The sequence below is a fragment of the Rissa tridactyla genome, chromosome 7, assembly GCF_028500815.1.
Source record: "Rissa tridactyla isolate bRisTri1 chromosome 7, bRisTri1.patW.cur.20221130, whole genome shotgun sequence".
NCBI classification, from domain to species: Eukaryota; Metazoa; Chordata; class Aves; order Charadriiformes; family Laridae; genus Rissa; species Rissa tridactyla.
In genome coordinates, this window is record NC_071472.1 from 33,952,739 (window position 1) to 33,974,029 (window position 21,291).

Below are 21,291 nucleotides of genomic sequence, written 5' to 3' on the forward strand. Positions count from 1 at the left end.
TATAAAATCAGCTTAGTTATAACAAGTCAACTTTACAGTGCAAATCTGAATGCGAATAAACAGGATTAAAACTTCCCGAGTTTTGTTTTGAAGTGAAACTCTTAAAGCACAAGAGCAAGAAAAGAGGTTTAAAATTTTAATGCAGTCCTGAGCCCCACATAATTTTTTTTTTTTCAATTTTGTAGAGAAAATGTAATGAGCAACACCCGTTACATGTTTTTGCCTGTCTCAGCCACCATAGCCAATATAAGCATGCAGGGTGACTACACAAGAACCACACCGTGGATGGTCCAACAGCAGCCTGTAACAAGACTAAATACATTTTACTACCTCCAGACTATGGTCCTCCTACCTGCAGTACACGCTTCAAGGTATCTACCAAAATCGAGTTACCTGGTCTATACAAGGCAAGTTTATAGCTACTTTTTATAGCTACTTTCACTCGGACAACATCTCCTGCAATTACCCTGCTGACAATTAAATACAATGATAAACATGAGACAAAGAGCTGCCGAAGAATACAGCTGTTGAAGTACTTAAGCTTAGTCTGTTTTCTCATTGTTGAAGTTCCCTTTACATCCAGGTGGTACAGTTGCTTGAGGTGTGCTTTATTCACATAATGAAAAATAGAGTTTAAGGCATGTTTAGTGTATTATGAAAAAAGACTTATTAAAAATAGGTGGACTCCATTGTTTCCAAGTAAGTATAACATAGAAAACAAAGTGTAGATTACAGATAGCTGAGTCAGCCCATTCTGACCTGCTTAAAGAAATAAAAAGAGGGCGCCTGGCAACCTCAGAGAAACAACCAGATAACTTCTTAAACAGCCAAGCAAAATTCATTACCGTAAGAACACTGCTAGTGCTTTTACACCCTGCATTCCTGTACACTTAGCAGTATGTCCGCTATATTCATCTCTAAACATTTAATTCTATCATTCTAGACATAACACAATTAAGCAGCACTCATGGAAATTGTCAGTTATTGCAAATCTGCAAACAGGACTTGAAATAAACATCTGATAGGGGAACAGAAGCATGAATCCAAATTTTTCTGTCAAAGAATATAATTCAGGTGAATGAAGAAAAACACATTAAGGTATGTTAAAAACATGATTAAGTCTTGCAAAGAATCAGGTTCGATATTTCAGGTACTTTGAATGTTTTTACTAGGAATACAAGCAAAGACCATGCTACAGTGTTATGTAGTGTAACACGAATATTTACGTGAGGTATAATCTGTAAGCAGTTGCCATAAATATGCACAGGAATAAACCATTGAGTTTTCTGCCACAGTTACTCTTTAGAGAAGTTGTGGACTGGAGAACAGCAGAAGTCTGCCTTAACAGGACAGAACCTGTCCCCTGCTGTACGCAAACCTCCACTGTTAACAAAACAACAAGTCCAGAAAGGATGTTAGATGTATATCAAGAATATATATGTTCAATAGCATAGTGAATTTGTCCTTTTGGTATTATTAATACTATAGATCCTATTAGTATTTGGATATACACGTACAGGAATATGCACATCCAAAAGTAAATATCCAAAGCCATCTTAGAAAAATAAAAGCTAAATTAGGAATAAGCTACATTGCAAGAAGCTTCCTGCAGAACTATATGTTTAAGGTGATAATCTTTGAACTAAGACTTAATAGAACTACTGCATTCAAAAATGGCTTGCTGTGGAATCTTAATCTCACTTTTCTCCCACCCAATCAGACACATCTTCGGGATTGTGATTCAATGATTGTTTAGCAGCAATTTTAGAGAACTGTAAATTCTTTTATTAACAGGCATTATAAACAGATACTACTACTTTTATTTAAAAACCATGAGTGCCACATTGATGAATATACAGCTCATGAATAACTTAAAAGTATTTCCCATATTAAAAGGCAATGCACACAGCATACAAAAAGTATACTAAACAAAGCTATGAGGATACATGATTGAAGTGTCTAAAATGATATATACAGTACATAATGTTTTGTTTATATTCAGTACAGGCTTCTGTACTGCCATTCCCATCATGCCTCACTCTCCCCTGACACTGAATTTTGCACTTCTTCTTCCAAAATTGGTACAATCAGGTTATCCTTGGACATCAGGTTATACTTCATCACAAATTTAGTGAACCGGTGACACAAGAAAGTTTCGTTCTGGAGATGAAAAAGGGGGAAAAAACAATATATACAGAAGGATATTTAAACAATTTAAACAATTGAGAAAAACATACAAAAAAAAACCCCTGCTTATGTGTAATTGCCTCATTAGATTTACAAGCCTTAGAAGCAGTAATGCTTAAATGGTAAATTTGTTACTGCAATTGACAAAAAACCCTACTCAATTCAACAGCACTTAGAGGAGAATATATTCAAATATCAACATAGTCCCGATTCGCTCTCCAGAAGAGAATTTTAAGGTATTGTAAAACTCCTACATATGCCATCCCCAACAGAAGAGGGCACAACCATTCCATAGCTGTTCCAGCAACCGTAAGTGGCATTTGGCAAAGGTTTCCTTTTACATCCAGCGATCTGGATCTTATGTCCTTTCTATTTATGAATTTCTACTTTTCCATTTAAAGAAAAAAAAAGGTTGGAAGTTACTGGAGGTGCACAAGCTGCCACCAGTTATTCTGTTTCTTTGCAGTTTTACAATTATAATTCCTTAACTGTTGTGTAACGTATACAAACAGAAAACATATGTACGTAAGCAGTACTAACTATACCAAGTGCTTGAATACATTCAGGAATCTTTAAAACAAGATGAATTTGAGTTGCTTGTACAAAGATTCTCAAATTATGACCTTTTATCCAAATGAGGGAAACCGTAACTGGGTAAGCTAATTACATAAATTAATTTTCATTTTTATATATGTATGTATAACACAGAATTTCAGTTCTTATACAACTGTAATCTACTGTATTCAGTACTTCACTTGAGTGCAGCTCTTCTGGCAGGATTAAAAGAAAAAGTGTCATACAATTACATCACAGCTATAACTTCAGTAAATGCCCTTCTTACAAGATGTAATTTGAAACTACTTACTTCATATTCATCAAATATTTGCCGGTGATGAAAATAAGCATGTGAAAATATTCTGTAAATCCTTCGGCACACTGATCCTAATTTGGCTACAGAGGATTCCTTTATGCTAACCCTGAAAGCACCAGGAGAAAGGTTACAAAGCAGGTCTACTGAAATGACTACCGAGACACACATTGACATGAATTCCGATTGTTAATACTCTACTATATAATTGCATATGAAAATCAATAGACTTAAGTGTTGCAGATATCTGTGTCTGCGATTGCTTATTTTTGCAAGGAAAATAAAAGTGCTGGTGCACATTCCACATTTAAAAGTTGTACTCTGACTACAAGAAAAGTTTTGCCTGTAGTTAAATATCATCAGTTACTCTGTTAAGGCCTGAATTTCTGGTTTCTAGCATTGATGAGCAAAGGGAAGACAACTTCCAGTTGTACCTCCTTGCCAATACTGGACTCCTAGAGAAGCACAGTTTTGACTTCTCAGGTTAGGTTTCCATGATCCAACATGTGGGCTGCCCATTCGATACACTTGGTCTCTGTCTTCTGTGGTCACTGATGTCCCACAGTAGATTGGTGTTGGCTTCTGGAGGCTTTCAGTGATGTAGTGCTTAAGTCCTTTGAGTCACTGCATCTCTCTAAAGGCCATTCTCTTATTTAGGTTAGCTCTATTCCAATGGAAGCCCCATAACACCAACAGATATTAGTAAACCAGTTTCCACCTAAAAAGCACCCAGTAGCTCCAGTAAATGGCAAATTATTTGAATAGGTAGGAATTCTTCCTTGGCTTAAAAGTGACAATAGCTCTATCAACGAGTGACACCTGCTACAGGACTTCTGGTATTTCCAGTAGCAGTCCATGAAACATGCGTTATGCGTTCCCATGTGCTTTGCACCTCCTCCCAAAAGAAAGCATTTTTACCTGCTGGGGAAATATTTATTGCTATTCAGAAGACACGCAGCTCCATCAAGCGTGTGTCTGGTGTAGTCTATAGCAGGACACTATAAAAACAGACAGTGAATGAGCACATGTATGAGTGTATGCATGACACCAACATATAACTTGTTTAAAGAAAAACATTTTAATTATGTTTTCTGATGCTTTTAACCTCACTGGTCATTTTTATTCCCAGAAGCTTCACATAGCTTCTCTGAAGGCCTAACTACGTTTCCTCCTTAAGTGAGCCATTTCCTTTCTGTGTTTCACAACCCATGTAAATTATTTCAAGAAAAAAGTTACTATGGAAATGTAGTTATGTGCATGAGTAGTGAATTTTATGCATCTCCTTAAGTAAGCTGTATAGTAAGAATATATACTGCAAGTACAGAGAGACTATCGTTACCTCACAGTTCATGTGTTTCCCACATAGTCAAGTTGCCAGACTCTTTCTTTTACAGCCTAAATTAACACCTTATCAAAAAAACCCAACCAACAAAAAACCAACCAAACCTGCACCTAAATATATCAATGCTTTTTACTTTGGCAAAGAAAAACAAAATCCTTAGTGTATCTAAGTGTATAACAAGCCAATCCCTGGCTCTGCAATCAAGTACACGTAGAGGAGAAGGAAGAAAAGTAAAGATGAACTCAGATGGGCTGAGAGCAGGAATGTCTGTCCATTTTGCCATTCCCCAATTTCAGGAAGAAGACTTCTCAGCTCACATTTTTGTCAGCAGTTCAGGGCTGCATCACCCACAATCTAACCATTAGTTGATAGCTATTACCGACATGGAAAACAGTAGATGTATGATGTGGGTTCAGAGATGAAAAGCAGCCTGAAGTTCTCCGGTCTACCTGAATAAAACTGACTTACTGCATGCCAGTATACTGAGTGGTGATGGTTAAAGGAGGGAGTGCGAAAGAATTTGGCCTTCAGAGATAAATCAAGGCATCTCAGGAAATTATAAAAAACCACCAAACCAAACCAAAGCTTACAGCACAAAAAGGATAAGGTTAAGAAGAACCAATAACTTACTCTGGAAGGAAGGTGAAATACAAAGATAAATCTGACAGACTGCACTATTACCACAACCAATAGCAACAAAGACCTTCTGAAGGCAAAAAAAAAAAAAAAAAAAGAAAAAAGTTATATCAAGTGCTTCGATAGGAGATATGAACAAAGTTTAATGTAATTGGACGCTCAGGTAGACAAGCTACTGCCATGCTGATAACCCACTCGACAGTAAGTATTTCTATGACTCCACTACCTCTTAGGAGTAACTTCCCTGAGAATGTGCACGTGCCGTCACTTTCCGAGTGTCAGGCTTATATGCCTAGTGCTATGGATCGAGGCCAAAGTTTGAAGAGGACAGCCTATTCTCAGCATGTACCTTCTTTCAATTAGACAAAGACCTTTTTCCATTGAGTTTCAGGGTGTCTCAACATGAATTAAGAGAGAAGAGAGGGGAACATGCAAAGTCTCTAATACTGTGGTAAAAAGCAGCTCCTTCCTACCTCATCCTGTTCTTTTGTAAATCACTACAGAATGGGAAAGAAGGAAAGCACAAGTGATGTTGTTAACCCACAGAAGCTCTCAGTTTGACTAAGAAGCCGGCTGTAACAGTCTCCCTGTGAACATATAAACAGTGAAAGGAAACCCTACATCAATGGGGCCAGTTTTCCAAAATACATCCGTACCTCTTTGGGAGTTTTATGAGCTGCACAAAGGAAAATCCATTGTTCAGTTGCTGTCATCTGAGTACATGTGTCTGGGTGACATTCACTCTGTTAAAACAATTGTTCAGTTATGAAAACCACCCAACAGAAAAAAGGAGCTGATCTTTTCAAATCACTTTGTTGCCCCGTCCCCCACCAAGAAGGGTTATTTGCCATAAGTCTTTAAAACCCTAAAAAGCTCTTAACCTCAAACCACTGCTTAAGTCTACGCGTATAGATTTACAAGAAGAAAGCTCTGGAAACTCTGCATCTTACAATACAAAAAAAAAGTCCCCTCCCTGATATAATATAAAAATATCAAGAAAAGAATTACCTGAAGCTTGACAGCTAGTCCATTGAGCTCCAGGCAGAATTGTCTAAAAAAAATTTAAACACAGCAGCATCAAAATCAACAATTGGTCTTCCCACTGGAAACACCTACCATGAAACAAAGTTACACATTCTGATTTTCACAGATCTCTCTAACGTTTTTGGAAATTATTCTCGTAAAGCGGGAAAAAATACATCAGAACATGAAAAAAATCGTATTTAAATAATACCACCAAATAATTTCAGCTGATGTCACACCTAAGAAGCAGTAGGCTAGGAATTAACACACTATAAAAGGACTACAGGTTGAGAGAAACAGAATTCACACCAGCATATTTTTTTTATTCAGCAAAACAATTATACTTTAATTCTTACCTGACAGTAGAGGCTGAGCTTAACAAATAATTTAGTGGAAGTGTTTAAGATACCAACTTTGTTATGGAACAAAGTGCTATTTCACAAATACAACTTATAATAAAAAAACAATTCAAGAAAATTAATTTTTTAAGAGTGTAAGTTTTAACTTCATATAGCTGGATCATTCCATCCCTCTAAGATATACTTCCTGCAGATCAACTAAGTGTCTAAAGTCCCACCACAGATCATGAACAGAGTGGGACTTCTAGAAATACTGCTATCGCTTTCACTGAAAGTGCATTCTTAAGTGCACTCCCAGTGCACAGGGGAGAATTCACACCTCCATCCTACAAGAAAAATCTGAATAATTTTTCCAAAAGTGCCAAGTATTTAGTGACAAGTCACTTCTATGAATCTACAATGATTTGCGGTGTATGTGAAAGAACAGAGGAAACGCGTCTTTTGCAATTGTATGTATACACTTTTCCCTTTTTTGAGGGTTCCCCGCATCTATTGGGACTATTGTAGACCAGAGGAGAGAAAAATAAAAGAGGAGGCAAAAAGTCAGGATATATAAATCTAGGAGTAGTCTAGAACTGTTCTTATTCCTGAAAGTATATTTGATAAAGTTAGAAGACACACTTACAAGAAAAAAAAATCAGAATACAAGGATACTGAAGTAGCACCAGGATAAAATGATTGCTATATATGTATTAAGAGGGTGTAAACCTACACTACAACTGAAAAATACTTTCAGGCACAAACCACCTAGTCTGAATGTATTATATGGCATAAAACAGACTGAGAGAAGGACAAAGAGTTTTGAGTTTCCTTATAACTAGAAAAAGAACTGTAAGACACAGGTACTCTTACTTGCCCAGCTAAAGCCTATTTTCCTGCAAGTTCCAGAAAAAACACTGGGAGCATCTGGAAATCACGTTCCCAGTTAGCGGAGATGAAGAACTGATGATACTAGGAGAAAGTGCTATGGAAATTCGTAACTATATTTCCACATTCAAAAGTACAACTTTTGAAGTGAGGTACAAACATTTTCTTAAAAAACATCAAAAACACTACATCAGAGTGCACCATAAATTTTTAGAAAGAACAAGGAATTCAGAAAATAATACCCAAGTATAAAAATATTTAATAGTAGAAAGTTTCATTTAAGTTACTTTTCATCTGTCCTATTCAAAAAGACTCACTACCACTATCAATGAACAAAACTTGAGAATCAGGACACAATGTTAACAAAAGGTGGATTCTTACCTTAAATGTTCATACTTCCACACACCTTCATCCTGGCCTTCAGGAGGTTCAAGGATTTTATCAATGTTGGAACAGTCTGCCCTTATGTTTTGCTGAATATACTAGGAGGGGAGGAAAGAAATAAACCTAGATCTTGTTGTAATTATAGCAGGACAGTATATTTAGGACATTACACCTTTTCTTTACTTAAGAAGTGATTAATAGACTAAGAAGTTAAAGAGTAGATGGGCAGGGTAAGGTAACTGGTGTAAAAAATATGAGATCTGAGAAAGACCTTTTCTCAGTTACAAAATGTAAAAGAATGGGTAAATTTTACAGCTTTTTTTTTTTTTACAACATCCTTCTCAAAACAAAAGAACCCCGCAGGAAACCCCACCATTTTCTTAAATCTGATTTGTTTAAACCAGACATGGGAATTCTAGTTATTTTTGCATACACAATTAATAATTACAATTTTTTTAATATATGTAGGGTGTTCATGAAGTTCACTCCTGTGCAGCAACATTCTAAGCAGATAAATAGCATACCCTGTTCCCTGTTTTTTTTGCCAAAATACTGAACTTGGGAAACTGAACTTATTAACAATATTTCACATAAGAAAGAATACCTGCTGAACAGCTAACGTACTATCCATTTCTTCAAAGGATTCATCAGGCCAATTGTAGAAATCCTGTTTAAAAAAGTTTAAACCAATTTAACAAAAGGGGGGGGGGAGAAAAGTACACAACCTACAATAAGCTTGAACATGCAGGGAAATAGATGTAGAGGTAGTTTATACAATTCCAGGAAGCTGCATCTTAACAGAAGCAGCACACAATCTTGGCAAGAACAAGGTGAAATGGGACTTAAGCTCCTAATGTCAAAACAGTAGAACATCTTGAAATGAAAGTTCTGCATGACTCAGCGTACCATAAACATCGTCCCTCCCCCACATCTTGCTGTAACACCTATATAGCCTGTATTTTTTAAATGAAGTATTTGCATACAGTGCCCATTTTACATGTTAGGCCATGCAAGAATGGAGAAGAAAAGAGGTCTGTAGAGAGTGGCATTACACAATTATTATGAAACTAAAAATCCCAGTATATTCTAGTAATAACACACCACTGAGAACATCTCTAAACTGAGATAATATAACGCAGTGCCAGCCTGGCTTGGTACTGCATTCTCTTGGTATGGTCAGTATGCTGCAGAACTGGATGGTTATCAGCTCTGCTAACCCAGGCTGTCAGTACTGTTAATGATAAAACCCTCCTGAAGTTTCACCTCAGATCCAGCTGTACTACAGTGTTCTGCAGCAATTCACATCTGGTGCAACTATGATCCTCCCAGACAGATGCGTTTTCTTTTAGCATCTAAAATTTAGTGCTACTCCTTCTTATTAACCAGAGATATTGCACATCAGTCTCCCATAGCCATCCTCATAGACACAATGACTCAATGAAATGTTCCAACTGTAAAGCTTAGCAATCTGTTCTTGAGAGTATAGTCATCTCTAGAGAAAGGAGTCAATATCCAGGGTTGAAATATCATTAAATAACTGTATTTACATACTAAATAGCTATATTATCCAAAATTAAAACTCAAACACAGCCACACAAAAAATTGTATGGTTGCATCAATATACACAAAATTCTTCAACCTACATGAGCTTTATAATCCAACTAAATATAACGTACTTTATAATTCAACCAGATCTAGTTCTACGTCCATCTTACTGTTTTTCAGAATACACAAAGTTTATCAAACCATAGGCACACAATATTTCATTTCCTTCATAGATTAAACACGTACAGAATTAACTGATCCACAGGGTTGCGTAATACTTCTACCTCTGTACATTCTGACAAGGAGTAAGAGGAGGAGAGATGCATTTTCCTACAGCATTGTGTCATATACTGCTCTGTTTCCGACCATGAGCTCTCCTCAACAAAGCAGAGTGAAAAAGTCTTGCATAAAGGCCTTGTGGAAGATTACATCTCTGAAGTAATTTAAAAAAACGTAGCTTAGGTGTTTGAGATGTAATCTAAAGGATGCAGCTTATGTGTTTGAGATGTACCTTTTCAAGATGACCTTGAAAGCCCAGAAATCACTCCATTTCCTTTCGACCGAGACAAGCGATGTGACACGGGCGCGGGCTCCGCGCGAGAGGCGCGCGGTTACGTAAGGGCAGGGTGACTTCTCTCCAGGGGCACAGGCCGGGTGTCGCCCCTCTGGCGACGCGCGGCTCCCACCCGAACCGCGACCGCGCAGTGACCGGCTGGTTACGTATTTAGTATTTTAATAGCAACGTATTTTAATAGTCATACACTTACAGCCTCCCAAACACAGCCCAGTGCCTGAAGAAAGCCTACGGCCTGGGCAGCAGCGCTTTGCCTCAGCCCAGACCCGGCCGTTTCCCTCTCCAAGGCGATGGGTACGCCCGGCGGGGCAGCGCAACGCCGGTGACAGACCCCGCGCTGCGGGCCCCGCTCCACCCCACCGCCGACCTGGACCCCATCACACGACTGGCGCTCCCAAACCGGCGCCTGTAAACGCCAGGGAAGCAGCCGCAGGGAAGCCGGTACGGAGCCACCTTTTTCCCCGGCCCCGGCGGGGAAGGCAGCCGCCGCCGCCACCCGGTCCTCCCCCGCCGCCGGGTCTCGCCAAGGCCGCGGCCCGGCTGCGGGAAACAAAGCGATGCCCCGGAGCGGGGCCCATCGCCTCCAGCTCGCCAGCCCCGGCGGCCCAGCGGGCAGCACTGGGCCCCGGTAGGCCCGGCGAGGCCCGCGGCGGCGCCCCCGACGACCGGCCAGGCCCGGCGCCTCGGCGGCGGCGCTGCCCGTCCCCGCGCGGGAGCCGACCGCGGTCCGCACAGCGGCGGCGCCTCACCTGGGCCTTGGTGCCCGGCCTGTTCCGCCTCAGCACTGCCGTCCCCTCCGCCATGACCATAGTGACAGCGGCGCCAGGACCCGGATGCGGCAGCGCCGGGCGGGGCGGCGGGCGAGGGGGAGGAACGGGCGCTGCGTCCGCCGCCGGCGGAGGGAGGGAGGAACAATGGGCGGAACAGCCGCCGGCGAGCAACGACGGCCGCGCGGCGGAGAGGGAGAACAGCCTCGCGCCGCGGCGGGGCGGGGCCGGGCGGGTCTCGCGAGAGGAGGCGGGAGGCGGCCCTGAGGGGCGGTGAGTGCGCCGGCCCCACCCTCTCCTTCACCACCCCGCGGTAGGTGCTGCTTTCTCTCGGCCGCGGGGGTGCGCGGAAGAGCCGTTCCCCAGGCGGGGCTGTGGGCCCGGGGGAGCCGCTACCGCTTTCCCGCCTGCTGGGGGCTCTCTGTGGGGTAGCGGCGTGTGGGCGCTCCGCCGGTTGCCTCGCCGAAAGCTGTGGGAGTTCTGTGAGGGACAACACCACACACACACACGGGAGATGAGGGCGGTTTTAGTGGTGGCCCCAGCCACTTTCTGTCCAGGTGGCTCGTTGACCGCCCGAGGAAGCGTGAGCTGCGTGGTGAGGCGGGTTTCGGGATGACAGGGCTGCAGCAGTGAGCAGAATTGTTGGGTTTGTGAGGTGAAGTCTCCAGAGATTAACGAGCTGACTGGTTGTTGAGAAAATGCATTTTTCAGATTTCATCCTGTTTCATCAGTATTCCTCTGTCAGCAGCTGACTGTGCATGCTCTCCTGCGAGGTCAGTCTCACTTGCTCTATACAAGTGTCTGAGTCTCTACACAAGTCAAACACAACTGAGTGTATGAAATTTTGTACAATGTAAACCATAAGGGTGTGAATTTTTGAACAAATACTTCAAGTTGTTAACTCTAAGAATAATGAAGAAACACCACCCCAACGACAGTGATTTGGGGCAAAATACTTCAAATGAAGTGAGTACAAAGCCTTTCTAGGCCTTCAAAGGCAGGATTTGTGAGTTTAGTGTGCAAAGGTCGCAGACTGCTGTGCTTATGGAAAACAAAGTTAGCTTGGGTTTCAAGATCTACTAAATTGGGTGTTAAAAGCATTGGCTGTATTTAGGAAGAAAACATAAAAAAGGCACTGTTAGCTTATAGTTGGCTGATAAATAGCTCCCTGTTACAAGCAAGTAGACATTTTAGAATACTAGAGTGGCTCACAGTATTTCTGTAGGATAAGCAAGGATAACATTATTTGGAAGCCGCTCTGTTCATAGAGAATAGATGGAAGAAAAGGAGTACAGAATAGATAAGTAAGGATTAATTCCTTCTGTCTGTGAGCAAGAATGATGGAGCAACAAGATAGAGATGAGATACCTCCCCTTATACAATAAATAAATAAATGGTTGCAGTTGTGTGTTGTTTCCTGAAGAGTGGAGAACCTGATGCTGCCTCTAGTTCCACTGCATTACAGAGTGAATGCTAGGTGTGCTTTCCTCGGCTCGCTCAAGTCATTTGCTCTAAATAACACGTGCTTCCCCATGTTAAAACATCTTCCTTCTATCCAATGAGAGTTAAGAGTATGTGAAACATTTCTGGACTGAAAACATTGAAAAATCTCTAATTAGGTTTTCCCGTCAGAAAGCAAAGTGCATTTTGAATACCTATTTTGCTTGGGCAACACCGTGACCAGGATCCTGCCTGGTTCGGGAGGCCAGGTTAGAGCTGAAAGCTGGGCGATGTGCAAACACTGAGAAGTGGGTAACGGGGTCATCTCCTGTCTGGGTGCAGGCACCCAGCTCACCAGCAGTTGATATTGACAGCTCCGTTCCTGTTACACTGTAACGCAGAGGTGGCATTCCGGACTTTAGGCACCTGAGTTCAGTTTGCATTAGTTACTCTCTTACTCCTGGTCAGCATTCCTGACCCAGCGGTGTTAGCTATTTGGGGTATGTGGTGAAACTCAGCACTTCCTAGCAGTTTGTGTAAGAAACCATGGAAAGGTTAATAACACTGGGAGAAATTAGTGTATTAGAATGAAGAGTACAAATGTCCTATACTCATTAGCTCAGCTGTCATCGAACATTCGTTTTTTACAAGATTAATAATAGCCAGTCCCAAAATAAAAGCAATTCTAGCTGTTTAAATCCCTTAAGTTCAGCAGCTTGTTTGATTTTTGTTTTGGTGTTTTGTTTTGGTTCGGTTTTTTCTATCATCATGTTCAAGGTTTAACTGCTATCTAAAGCACGTAAGAGTTCGGTATTTGACATTTCCTTTTGTCCCTGACTTTTATTTCATGGACATCTTGCTTCTAAAATGCAAATAGATCTGGCTGTGAAGAAATACCTCTCAGAGAAGTACGTATCTGTTAGGTCAATCTGCAACTGGCTCATGGGTGTACAGAAAAAGGAAAGAAATCTGCAGTGTTTCTTAATGATGATGTTAAAGTCTGTAGGTGTCTTGTGTTGCCCCTTGATAATTAACCCCATATTCCTGGAAGCTTTTTGTTTGCTTTGTTTTTATTTTTGTTTTATTGGATTTCAAGTTGATTTTAAACAAAATCTGATCAACAGTAATTTCACTTTTTGGTTTTCACCTGGTCCTCATTGTCTTGTGACCTTCCAGAGTGAAAAATGGAATATTTGCCCAAAATCTTATTGACTATTCCTGTGCTGTTAGGGACCTGACCTTCCTTTCTTCTGTAGTAGTGTGTAAAAGTTTCATCCTTTCCTTACTGTGGCAGGATAACTAACCAGGACAATGAAGGTTTTCTGAAAACACTATAGCTGCTGCTAACGGAAGCAGTTCCAAAATGTTAGGAAAGTAGCAAAAGTAGGTGGAATCTACCTTGTTTGTTTATGATTCAGGCAGCCTGAGGAAAGGCTGGGAAGAGCTGTATCCCTCCAAAAAGCAGGTAGGGTGATATGTAACATTTTTTGCTAAAATTGGAGCTTTGAAATAGTCTAGTGGAATAAAGTCTAAATTCCTACAGAAACAACACGGCAAATAAAGAGCATTTGTGATTGATTCTGTCCTCCCCATAGCACCTGGGGGTTACAGCATTTGGTGTGCACTTGTGGACTAAAAAGCAGCAACAGCAGATGGATTGCCTTCGCTATGTAGTAGTTACCTTGTCCTTGCTTGCAGTGATAGCCTTGTGGTGCAAGAATAAAATGTTCTGTGTCTGTCGATCCAGCAGAGGCTCAAGCGTGTCCTCCATTTGATTAGGCCTAGGAATGCGCTTTTTTTTTCCCTCCACACCCATAAATTACTTACTTATTCCCATGGAAGTTTTCATGAAACTGTGACTTTTGTTTTATGTAAACACTAGTAGATGCAGCCACTCTAAATATTTTATTAAATAAGCATGATATCAAGCTGATGACAATCTGCTGGGGCTGAGCACATGGGCTGGCAGTAGGTTTTGGGGGACGGAGGGAGACATGCGTGGAGCACGCTCTGCCGTGGGAGGTCAGCATAACCCTGCTGGGGCACAGGCTGGTGCAGGGGTGTTGCCCTGGCTGAGGAGTACGGTGCTGGGGGGCAAAGGGACGTCATGCAAGTAGTGAGGGGCTATGTGCTACCTGTGGGTCACCCGGCCTCAGATCGCACCCCCGCAGGTTGTAGTGGCTCCTCAAACATAAACGTCGCAAAATTATTTGCTGTGAGTGGGGAACCTCTGTAAAGTGTGTCTGTACAAGACATTATTGAAAGCAATGCTGCAATGTCAGGCCTAGACATTTCTCTGTTGGGAGACAATTCCTATTGTGTCTTTTTCTCATTGAGATGTGGTCTAGTTTCTTTAAGGTAAGTAGTTTGTAAATATGCTATATACCTTCCCCTCTTTGGTATGTGACTACACCAGAATACCTACCTTATCATGGAAGATAAAGGCATGCTTGCTTTGGTGGAAGACAATACTTCTCAACGAGTTCCATTACACAATTGTCTTTTAAGATTCTTGTAGTGTAATAAGATTCAGTTTCAGCTTTAACATGCGCTGCTGTAACTACTAAAGTAACCCTGCCATAGGGCAGATTTCAAGAAGTGGGCCTTTTATACCAAAACAGTTTTTTAGTTTAGCATCTTCACTGTTGGTACACTTTCGGGTCAGTGGGAGTTTAACCACCTGAACGGTGTAACTTTTGCCTGGTTGCCTACAGCTCCAAAGCAGGTAGGTGGTAACCAGCCAACAAGCAGCACAACACCCAGCTGTGGGGAGCAAGAGACATTGCAGCCAAGATTGTCAAATGTAGCTCCTAATGGAAGAGCTGGGTGATAACTGCCATCTATGTGCTGAAGTTTAGCTGCAGGGAAGGGAGGTTGTAGAGAGGTGGGGGTCAGTCTCTTCTCCTCCCAAGTAACAGGCCTTAGGACAAGAGAAAAGGGCCTCAAGTTGCACCAGGGGTGGTTTAGACTGGATATTAGAAAAAATTTTTACACTGAAAGGTTATTAGGCATTGGAACAGGCTGCCCAGGGAAGTGGTTGAATCGCCATCCTTGGACGTATTTAAAAGACGGGTAGACGTGAAGCTTAGTGATATGGTTTAGTGATGGTTTTTGTCAGAGTTAGGTTGATGATCTTAAAAGGTCCCTTCCAACCTAGGCGATTCTATGATACGAAACTGCCCTGGCAGAAAATACAGTTTCAGAGCATGGCAAAGCTGAAGTCCCCCGTGCAGCTACTGGAGTTCTGAAAAATATTTTTCATTAGTCCTTTCCTGTTGTCTCCAGAACAAAATAAGGCTTGTAGCGTATCTAGCAATATTGTTTTTTAACAGCTTGAACATAATGAGAAAGAACCATTTAACTACTGCTATTAAAGCTTCAGTAGCAATAGTCAGTATAAATTTATTTCACATTAAGACTACATCAAAAAAGATTTTAAGGCAGTGTATGTTCTCAGACTGCACGGGCCCACCATATGCATACTACTCTGAAGGCATCATTAGGAACACACTGTTATCAACTGCAGATTTGTGTACTCCTGTGTGAATAACCTTGAATCCTTTCCCAAGGCAAGACAGGGTGGTTAAAATATGCAAATTTGTTGCTTCAGCAATATTTAGTAAATGTCTTGCTACTTAAGAATGTTGCATTGAGGATAAAGGAAATACGGTTTATCATATCGGCTCTCTACTACATTATGGGAAAGCTGGCGATCTGGCCTGAGACAATGTAGTAATCAGTAAAGAAAGTTGCTTTAAGATCAGCATCAGCCCCAATTCTGCCTGATTAACTTCTGGAGGGAAGTTACTTGTTTTCTATTGGCAAAATTCATGGAGAGGTATGTAAGAAAAAACACTATAATTCTTATCTCCTTCATCTATGAACTGGATGACTTTGTTCTAGCACAGGGATGACTAGCACCAAGCTCCCTTCAGACTGCTGTGGCACAGGCTGTTTGTGGCAGGGTGGTTTGTGTGCATTATACCAGCGTCTTAGCTATTGCTAAGACAGAAGTTAAAAAACATCTGTTATCTTAACATAAAGTTCAACGTACAAGGGAGCTAGCTGAAAAGTCCTCTTCTTCACTGCATCACATGCACTGTCTGTGTGATAACCATTTTAAACTCATCTCCCAACTTCATAAAAGTTTAGGGAAAATAATGTACTCCTACAATTTAGTGTTTTGGAGAGATTAATTCACTACACAACTGAAACTCAGTTTAACTGAGCAATAGTAGAAACTGAGACAGAAGCAGAATAGTTTTAGGTATTTATTGTAAAGACCTTTACAATCTCAGTACAGAGATAAAGATATACAATTATGTTGTCTGGAATTATTAAGGCTGGTTGGTGGTCATCTGAACATCACTGTTCAATGGAACTCACACAAGAGCAACTGATTTCTGACTGTACATATTTTTATTTGTGTTCCATCATTACAGTGAGATCACAAGTTATTTCAGAGACTCAATGCCTGCTTATTATAAAATAAAGGACGTTATTTACATGATGAAAGAAAAATTTCAGCATTTTAGTGGAATGGATGACTGATACTGCAACAAGTTTAGTCCACGTATTTCCCAAGAATGTCACCATCTCTAAACAAGTAGTAGTCCTGCAAAGAAAAAAAAATATTACTACTTGTCATTATCAGTTGCTTTGCAAATACTGTCTTGTTCTGAAGTCAGGGCTACCACAGTCATGAAGCATGAAATCAAAAGTGAGCTAAGCAAGACTAGCTCTGCATGTTGACTTCCTGAAAAGATGTTTTTGTTCATAAGATACTCTTTGGGAAAGCTACTAAGTTACTGGTTTTAGTAGTAGGAAGCGCAAGAACCATCAGAAGACAACTCTGCAAATTCTCCCTGACAAAAGCAAGGATACTCCTGGTAATTTCGAAGCCTTTTAGGTTTCCCTCCAATACATGCATGGCCTGTGGAGCCACTTGTTCACTCAGCAACGGTCAAGACAGAGGTTTCTTTCGTCGCTTTCTTTTAAGCCGGGGGTGGAAGTAGCAAGTACTATAGGTACCAGAAGCTGGCTGGATCCAGTTGCTGCCACTAGAATACCAACGACTGCCTTTCCCAAATGCCGCTAACTCTATGAAGTAACTACAGCATTTCTCACTAGCAGTATGACATTTTTAGGAACCAACTTAATTGGCATTCACAAAGTTGGGAAACCTACCTTATCTTCTAGTACAATCTTAGTACCACCATATTCTGGTAGCAAAACCTTTTCACCAACTTTTACGCTCACTGGCTGAATCTCACCATTCTGAAAGAAAAAAGGAAATCCTTAATTTTCCACAATATAGACAGATGTAGTAGAATTCCTCCAAAATACAATGATCCATCCACATATAAAACATTCAGGAAATCACAATGACTCTGTGTTTTAATTTACAGTAAAACTAGAATATACAAGTTTCCTAGAAAGAAAAGCATACCAGTCCATTCTCAAGCATTGGAGTCCTGCAATATTTAGGCAGTCCAACTTCAGTGATTTTCTGAACAGAATTAATTTTCATTTAGTTTCAAGTATAAATACAACTGTGAGGTCTTCACTTGACATACTGAATAGGACTTCACTTAAAGGAAAAAAAATAAAATTAAGAAACCTGAGAAATTAAGTGACAGACCATGAAGCCCCCTTCTAAAATGGCGGGAGAAAGTACACTTTTGTATTCTATGGCCAAGGCTAATTTCTCCAAGTGCCAGTTAAAAGTACATTCCCCTCTTTGTTACTTTGATCAGCTTGTCACTGTTGCTGGCTAAGATCTGCTAAGTTGATAAGAAACACTGGATAAGGTTTAATTAAATTTTGTATTTAAAATTAAATATTAGCATATTAGTCAAGTATTAGCACCATTTCACAATATAAAACTTTGAAAATCAGATACTGCACAAACCAGCATGGTATGTATAGAGGGACTCATGGTAAAGAAAAAGTCTGAGTCAACATGGCCCAGTTGAAATTTAACCTGTTTTCCACAATTGCTACTAACTGAACAGTACTTTGGTGGGAAAAAAACCCTTTGATGCTGAAGCCCATAGCCACTGTCATTTTTGTGACATGAAGACTGTCTTTTTTTATGATCCCAGATGCGTATTCAACATGCAAAATCAACAAATAATAATTCCGATTCTTGATTTTCTTTTGTCCAGTAAGCCTAATTCTTATGGCAAATGATATTTTGCACAGCACAAGACAACGAATGCCACATTCTGGGATTCCACCCTGCGCACAACTCACAGAAATTCAGGCATATAACCATTTTAACAAAGAAGGCTGCTGGTCCTTCAAGGTTTTGGCTGAGAAGTGATGAAACAAGATATTCCCCCAAAACACCGTTTATGTATTTAAAATTAAAAAACAACCAACCAAACAAAAACAACCAAACCCACATCACTACTGTTCAAAGCTGCTTACAAATATCAATAAATAATATTAATTTTTAAAAGGCAAATATTTTCCATTTTACAAATGATGAAAGGAATACTGGAATTTGAGGTCAGAGCCAGTCAGGAGAACTTGACATTTCTACCTCCTCTTTAAATCTGTACTTCCAACTTCAGTTGTTGCTGTCATCCATTTTTGTGAGCTATCACTAAATTTACACTGCAACCATCCCTTTCTTATGGTAATACTCCAGCTACCACCACACCATCGCTAACTCTACCCAAATGTAATCATCCAGGATATTTACCTTTCCTCTGGCTCCAGATCCAACTGCTACTACTGTTGCTTGGAGCACTTTCCCTTGAGCTTTTTCTGGAATCATGATGCCTCCTTTGGTTACTGTCTCAGCCGCACATCGTTCAACCAGAACACGATCAAAGAGGGGAAGAAATTTCCTAAATGCTTTTCCTGCCTGTTAGAAATAATTGTACATTGTAACAAGAGAAACATTACAACAAAATTGCAATTTAAAAGTAAAAAAAAAAATTAAAATTATTTCCCTTTTGAGACAAATTAATCGTTAAAGAAAACTGCTGAGCGTTTCTTATTAATAGTAGCAAACATACACCGCTTTGATTGCATCAGAAATTGCTAAAGACACAACCAGATGCTGGGCAATCCTGGCAGTTCAGCTGTAGGAAGGTGAACTCCAGCTGGGGAATAAACCACCCGGGGATGGAGCAGCCACCGCCTCTGGCTGGAAAGCTCTGTAGGCTTTTAATCCCAAACCCTTGCTGCAGTTTGGCGAGCATAAGTATTGATTATATGCAATACATTCACTCAAGTTCACAACCAGATTTAATGATGATTAACGACCTCTTGGGACAGCTGCATTTCTATTCATGGAGTGTTTTATGGTAAAGAAGCAAAAGCCTTCCCAGCTACCCCATTATCAGTCTTTTTCAAGTTCTTGCAGTCCTTACCCTTTCACATAGTGATATACGGCCTCCAAAGTTATAAGTCTGAAGCGAGAGTGCTGTTACTTGTATCGACTTCTACAAATAGACTACAACTTCACAGGAAACTTTAGGTTCAAGCCCCTAAAAATAGGAAGGCAGGCATACTTTTACCTTGACTGCTTCCATATCTGCCTCTGCTTAAGCAGAGTTAGGGTTCAGGTGGATTTTTGGTGGGTGTTTTTTTGTTTGGTTGGTTGGATGTGGGTTTTTCTGCAACTACTTACTGTTACTAGCTGCATTTCAGAAACACCAGTTTAACCCCCATGTACTGGATAAATGCAAGCGCCAAATCCCAACAAGCAGGGGTCAGGAAGAAGGAACTTGCTTGGGTTCAGAAGGGAAGATATGGCGACTTGCCAAGTCACATGGAGATAGTGCTCCACCAGACAGGTACCCAGAGACCACGCTCATAGAAACAGCTAGAAAGAAGGGCCTGGCTCCCACGCGCCCTTTACTGACGCTCATCAATACGCGCACACGCTTTAAAATCGGGAGAAAACAAAGTTACAGGCAGAGCATGAACAGACAGCACGTGAAAGACGTGTGTCCCTCCAACCAACATCACTACCACAGTGATGGAAAACAGAGGAAAAGACTGCCAACTGTGAGCATTTTCATTCTATAAAAGTTAACAGTTTTCATCCTCCTTTGTTTTTTTTAAGAGACGTTCTGTGTTTAACAGAAATAAGCAGCCAGACTTATGATCGTGGGCATTTTACACTGAGTTTAAGAAATGCTAATTCCTCACATTAGCAGGACGGTTAAGAATGAAGTATGCCTGCAAGAACAGGGGCAGCTCTGCCCTCATCCAATTCTCCTTCTAGTTAAAATCTCTATTACAAAGTTTATAAAACAGAAATAATGAGCGATACAGCATAAAACGTGCCGGTTTCGCCCGCAGGCCCCGCCGCTCCGGCGCAGACTACCCCGCGCGCTGGCCGCTAACGGGACGCTCCCGTTACCGCCGGTGGGGAACGCCTGGCTGAAGCGCCTAGGAAGCCTCTGCAGACATCCCGCCGCCTCCTGTCCCGCAGCCCCCACGCATCCCGGTCTAACCGGCCCTACCCCTAGGACGCATGACCTTGCAGCGCTCCCGGACCGCCGGGACACCCCCGCTCGCGGCTAACGCCCAGTGGAGCCGCCGCGGCCGCAGGCGAGGGCCTGCCACCTCCTTCCTTCCCTCCCTTTTTCCCCTCCTCCCGCGGCTGAGCCCAGCACCACCAGCACGACGGGGACCGCCGCCGCTGGCATCCAGTAGGCCGAGGTGACACCCACGCACGGCGGCATGGTCGCTAAGATGTCCCCAGCAGCGACCCGCCCGCGGCGGGCAGGCGGGCCCACCGCCAGGCCCTACGGGGACCTCCCCTCCCGCATCGCACCGCTAACACACGCCAGCGAGGCCGAGGCCGGCGGTGGGGCGCGGCTGGCAGACACTCACCATCCCGGCCGCTGTGCTCCTCGCCGCCGAGTGACCGGGCCGCCGCAGGCACACGTGAGGAAAGGTCACCGCCTGCGCATGCGCGCCCGGTGCCCCGCCCCGCGGCGGAGCCCGCCCCCCCGCCCCGGCCCCCTTCAGAGGGAATCCCCCCGCGTGTTTTTCGCTCCCCCGTGGGCAGGTCCCGCTCCCGGGGGCGGCCGACACCCCCGCAGCGCCCCAGACCGCCCTACCCAGCGCCCGCCGGCTCCCGGGGTCGGCAGCCCGCCCGGAAGTGAAGTCAGCTCAACTTTGACCTTCGGCGAGCATGAGCGTTCCAGAAGGTTCTGGAATTGGCGGGCCCCGGAACCTGAGTGGTTCATGCCGGAGACGGCCGCGCATGCGCCCGGCGCGGGCGGCGCCGCCAGCCCCACAGGACGCTGTCGGCGGTGGTGGCCGCCCTC

General features: G+C 42.3%; 1 protein-coding gene across 6 annotated transcripts; it reads right to left on the reverse strand.

Moving 5' to 3' along the window:
* Nucleotides 1-122: 122 nt before the first annotated feature.
* On the reverse strand, nt 123-20,986 carry LOC128912808 (MOB-like protein phocein). 6 transcript variants are annotated; one of them, XM_054209363.1, is made up of 9 exons: nt 19,638-20,802; nt 18,702-18,866; nt 8,271-8,333; nt 7,664-7,764; nt 6,042-6,084; nt 5,690-5,776; nt 3,974-4,053; nt 3,053-3,164; nt 123-2,160 (listed from the first exon to the last, which is right to left on the reverse strand). In XM_054209363.1, exons 1-9 carry the CDS (start codon nt 19,650-19,652, stop codon nt 2,029-2,031), a joined length of 798 nt encoding a protein of 265 aa, XP_054065338.1. In that variant the 5' UTR covers nt 19,653-20,802; the 3' UTR covers nt 123-2,028. The 6 variants fall into 6 exon arrangements, with proteins under 6 accessions (XP_054065338.1, XP_054065333.1, XP_054065335.1 ...); XM_054209358.1 differs by lacking the exons at nt 18,702-18,866; nt 19,638-20,802 and adding an exon at nt 10,535-10,758; XM_054209360.1 differs by lacking the exons at nt 18,702-18,866; nt 19,638-20,802 and adding an exon at nt 9,723-10,385.
* Nucleotides 20,987-21,291: the final 305 nt, after the last annotated feature.

Bases quoted from the DNA above. Each gene is read 5' to 3' on its own strand.
- LOC128912808 (XM_054209363.1), bottom strand. The intron at 5,777-6,041 runs GTAATTCTTTTC...TTGTTTTAACAG, and splicing joins GACTAGCTGTCAAGCTTCAG to AGTGAATGTCACCCAGACAC. The intron at 4,054-5,689 runs GTACGGATGTAT...CTGTTTTTATAG, and splicing joins CTCATAAAACTCCCAAAGAG to TGTCCTGCTATAGACTACAC.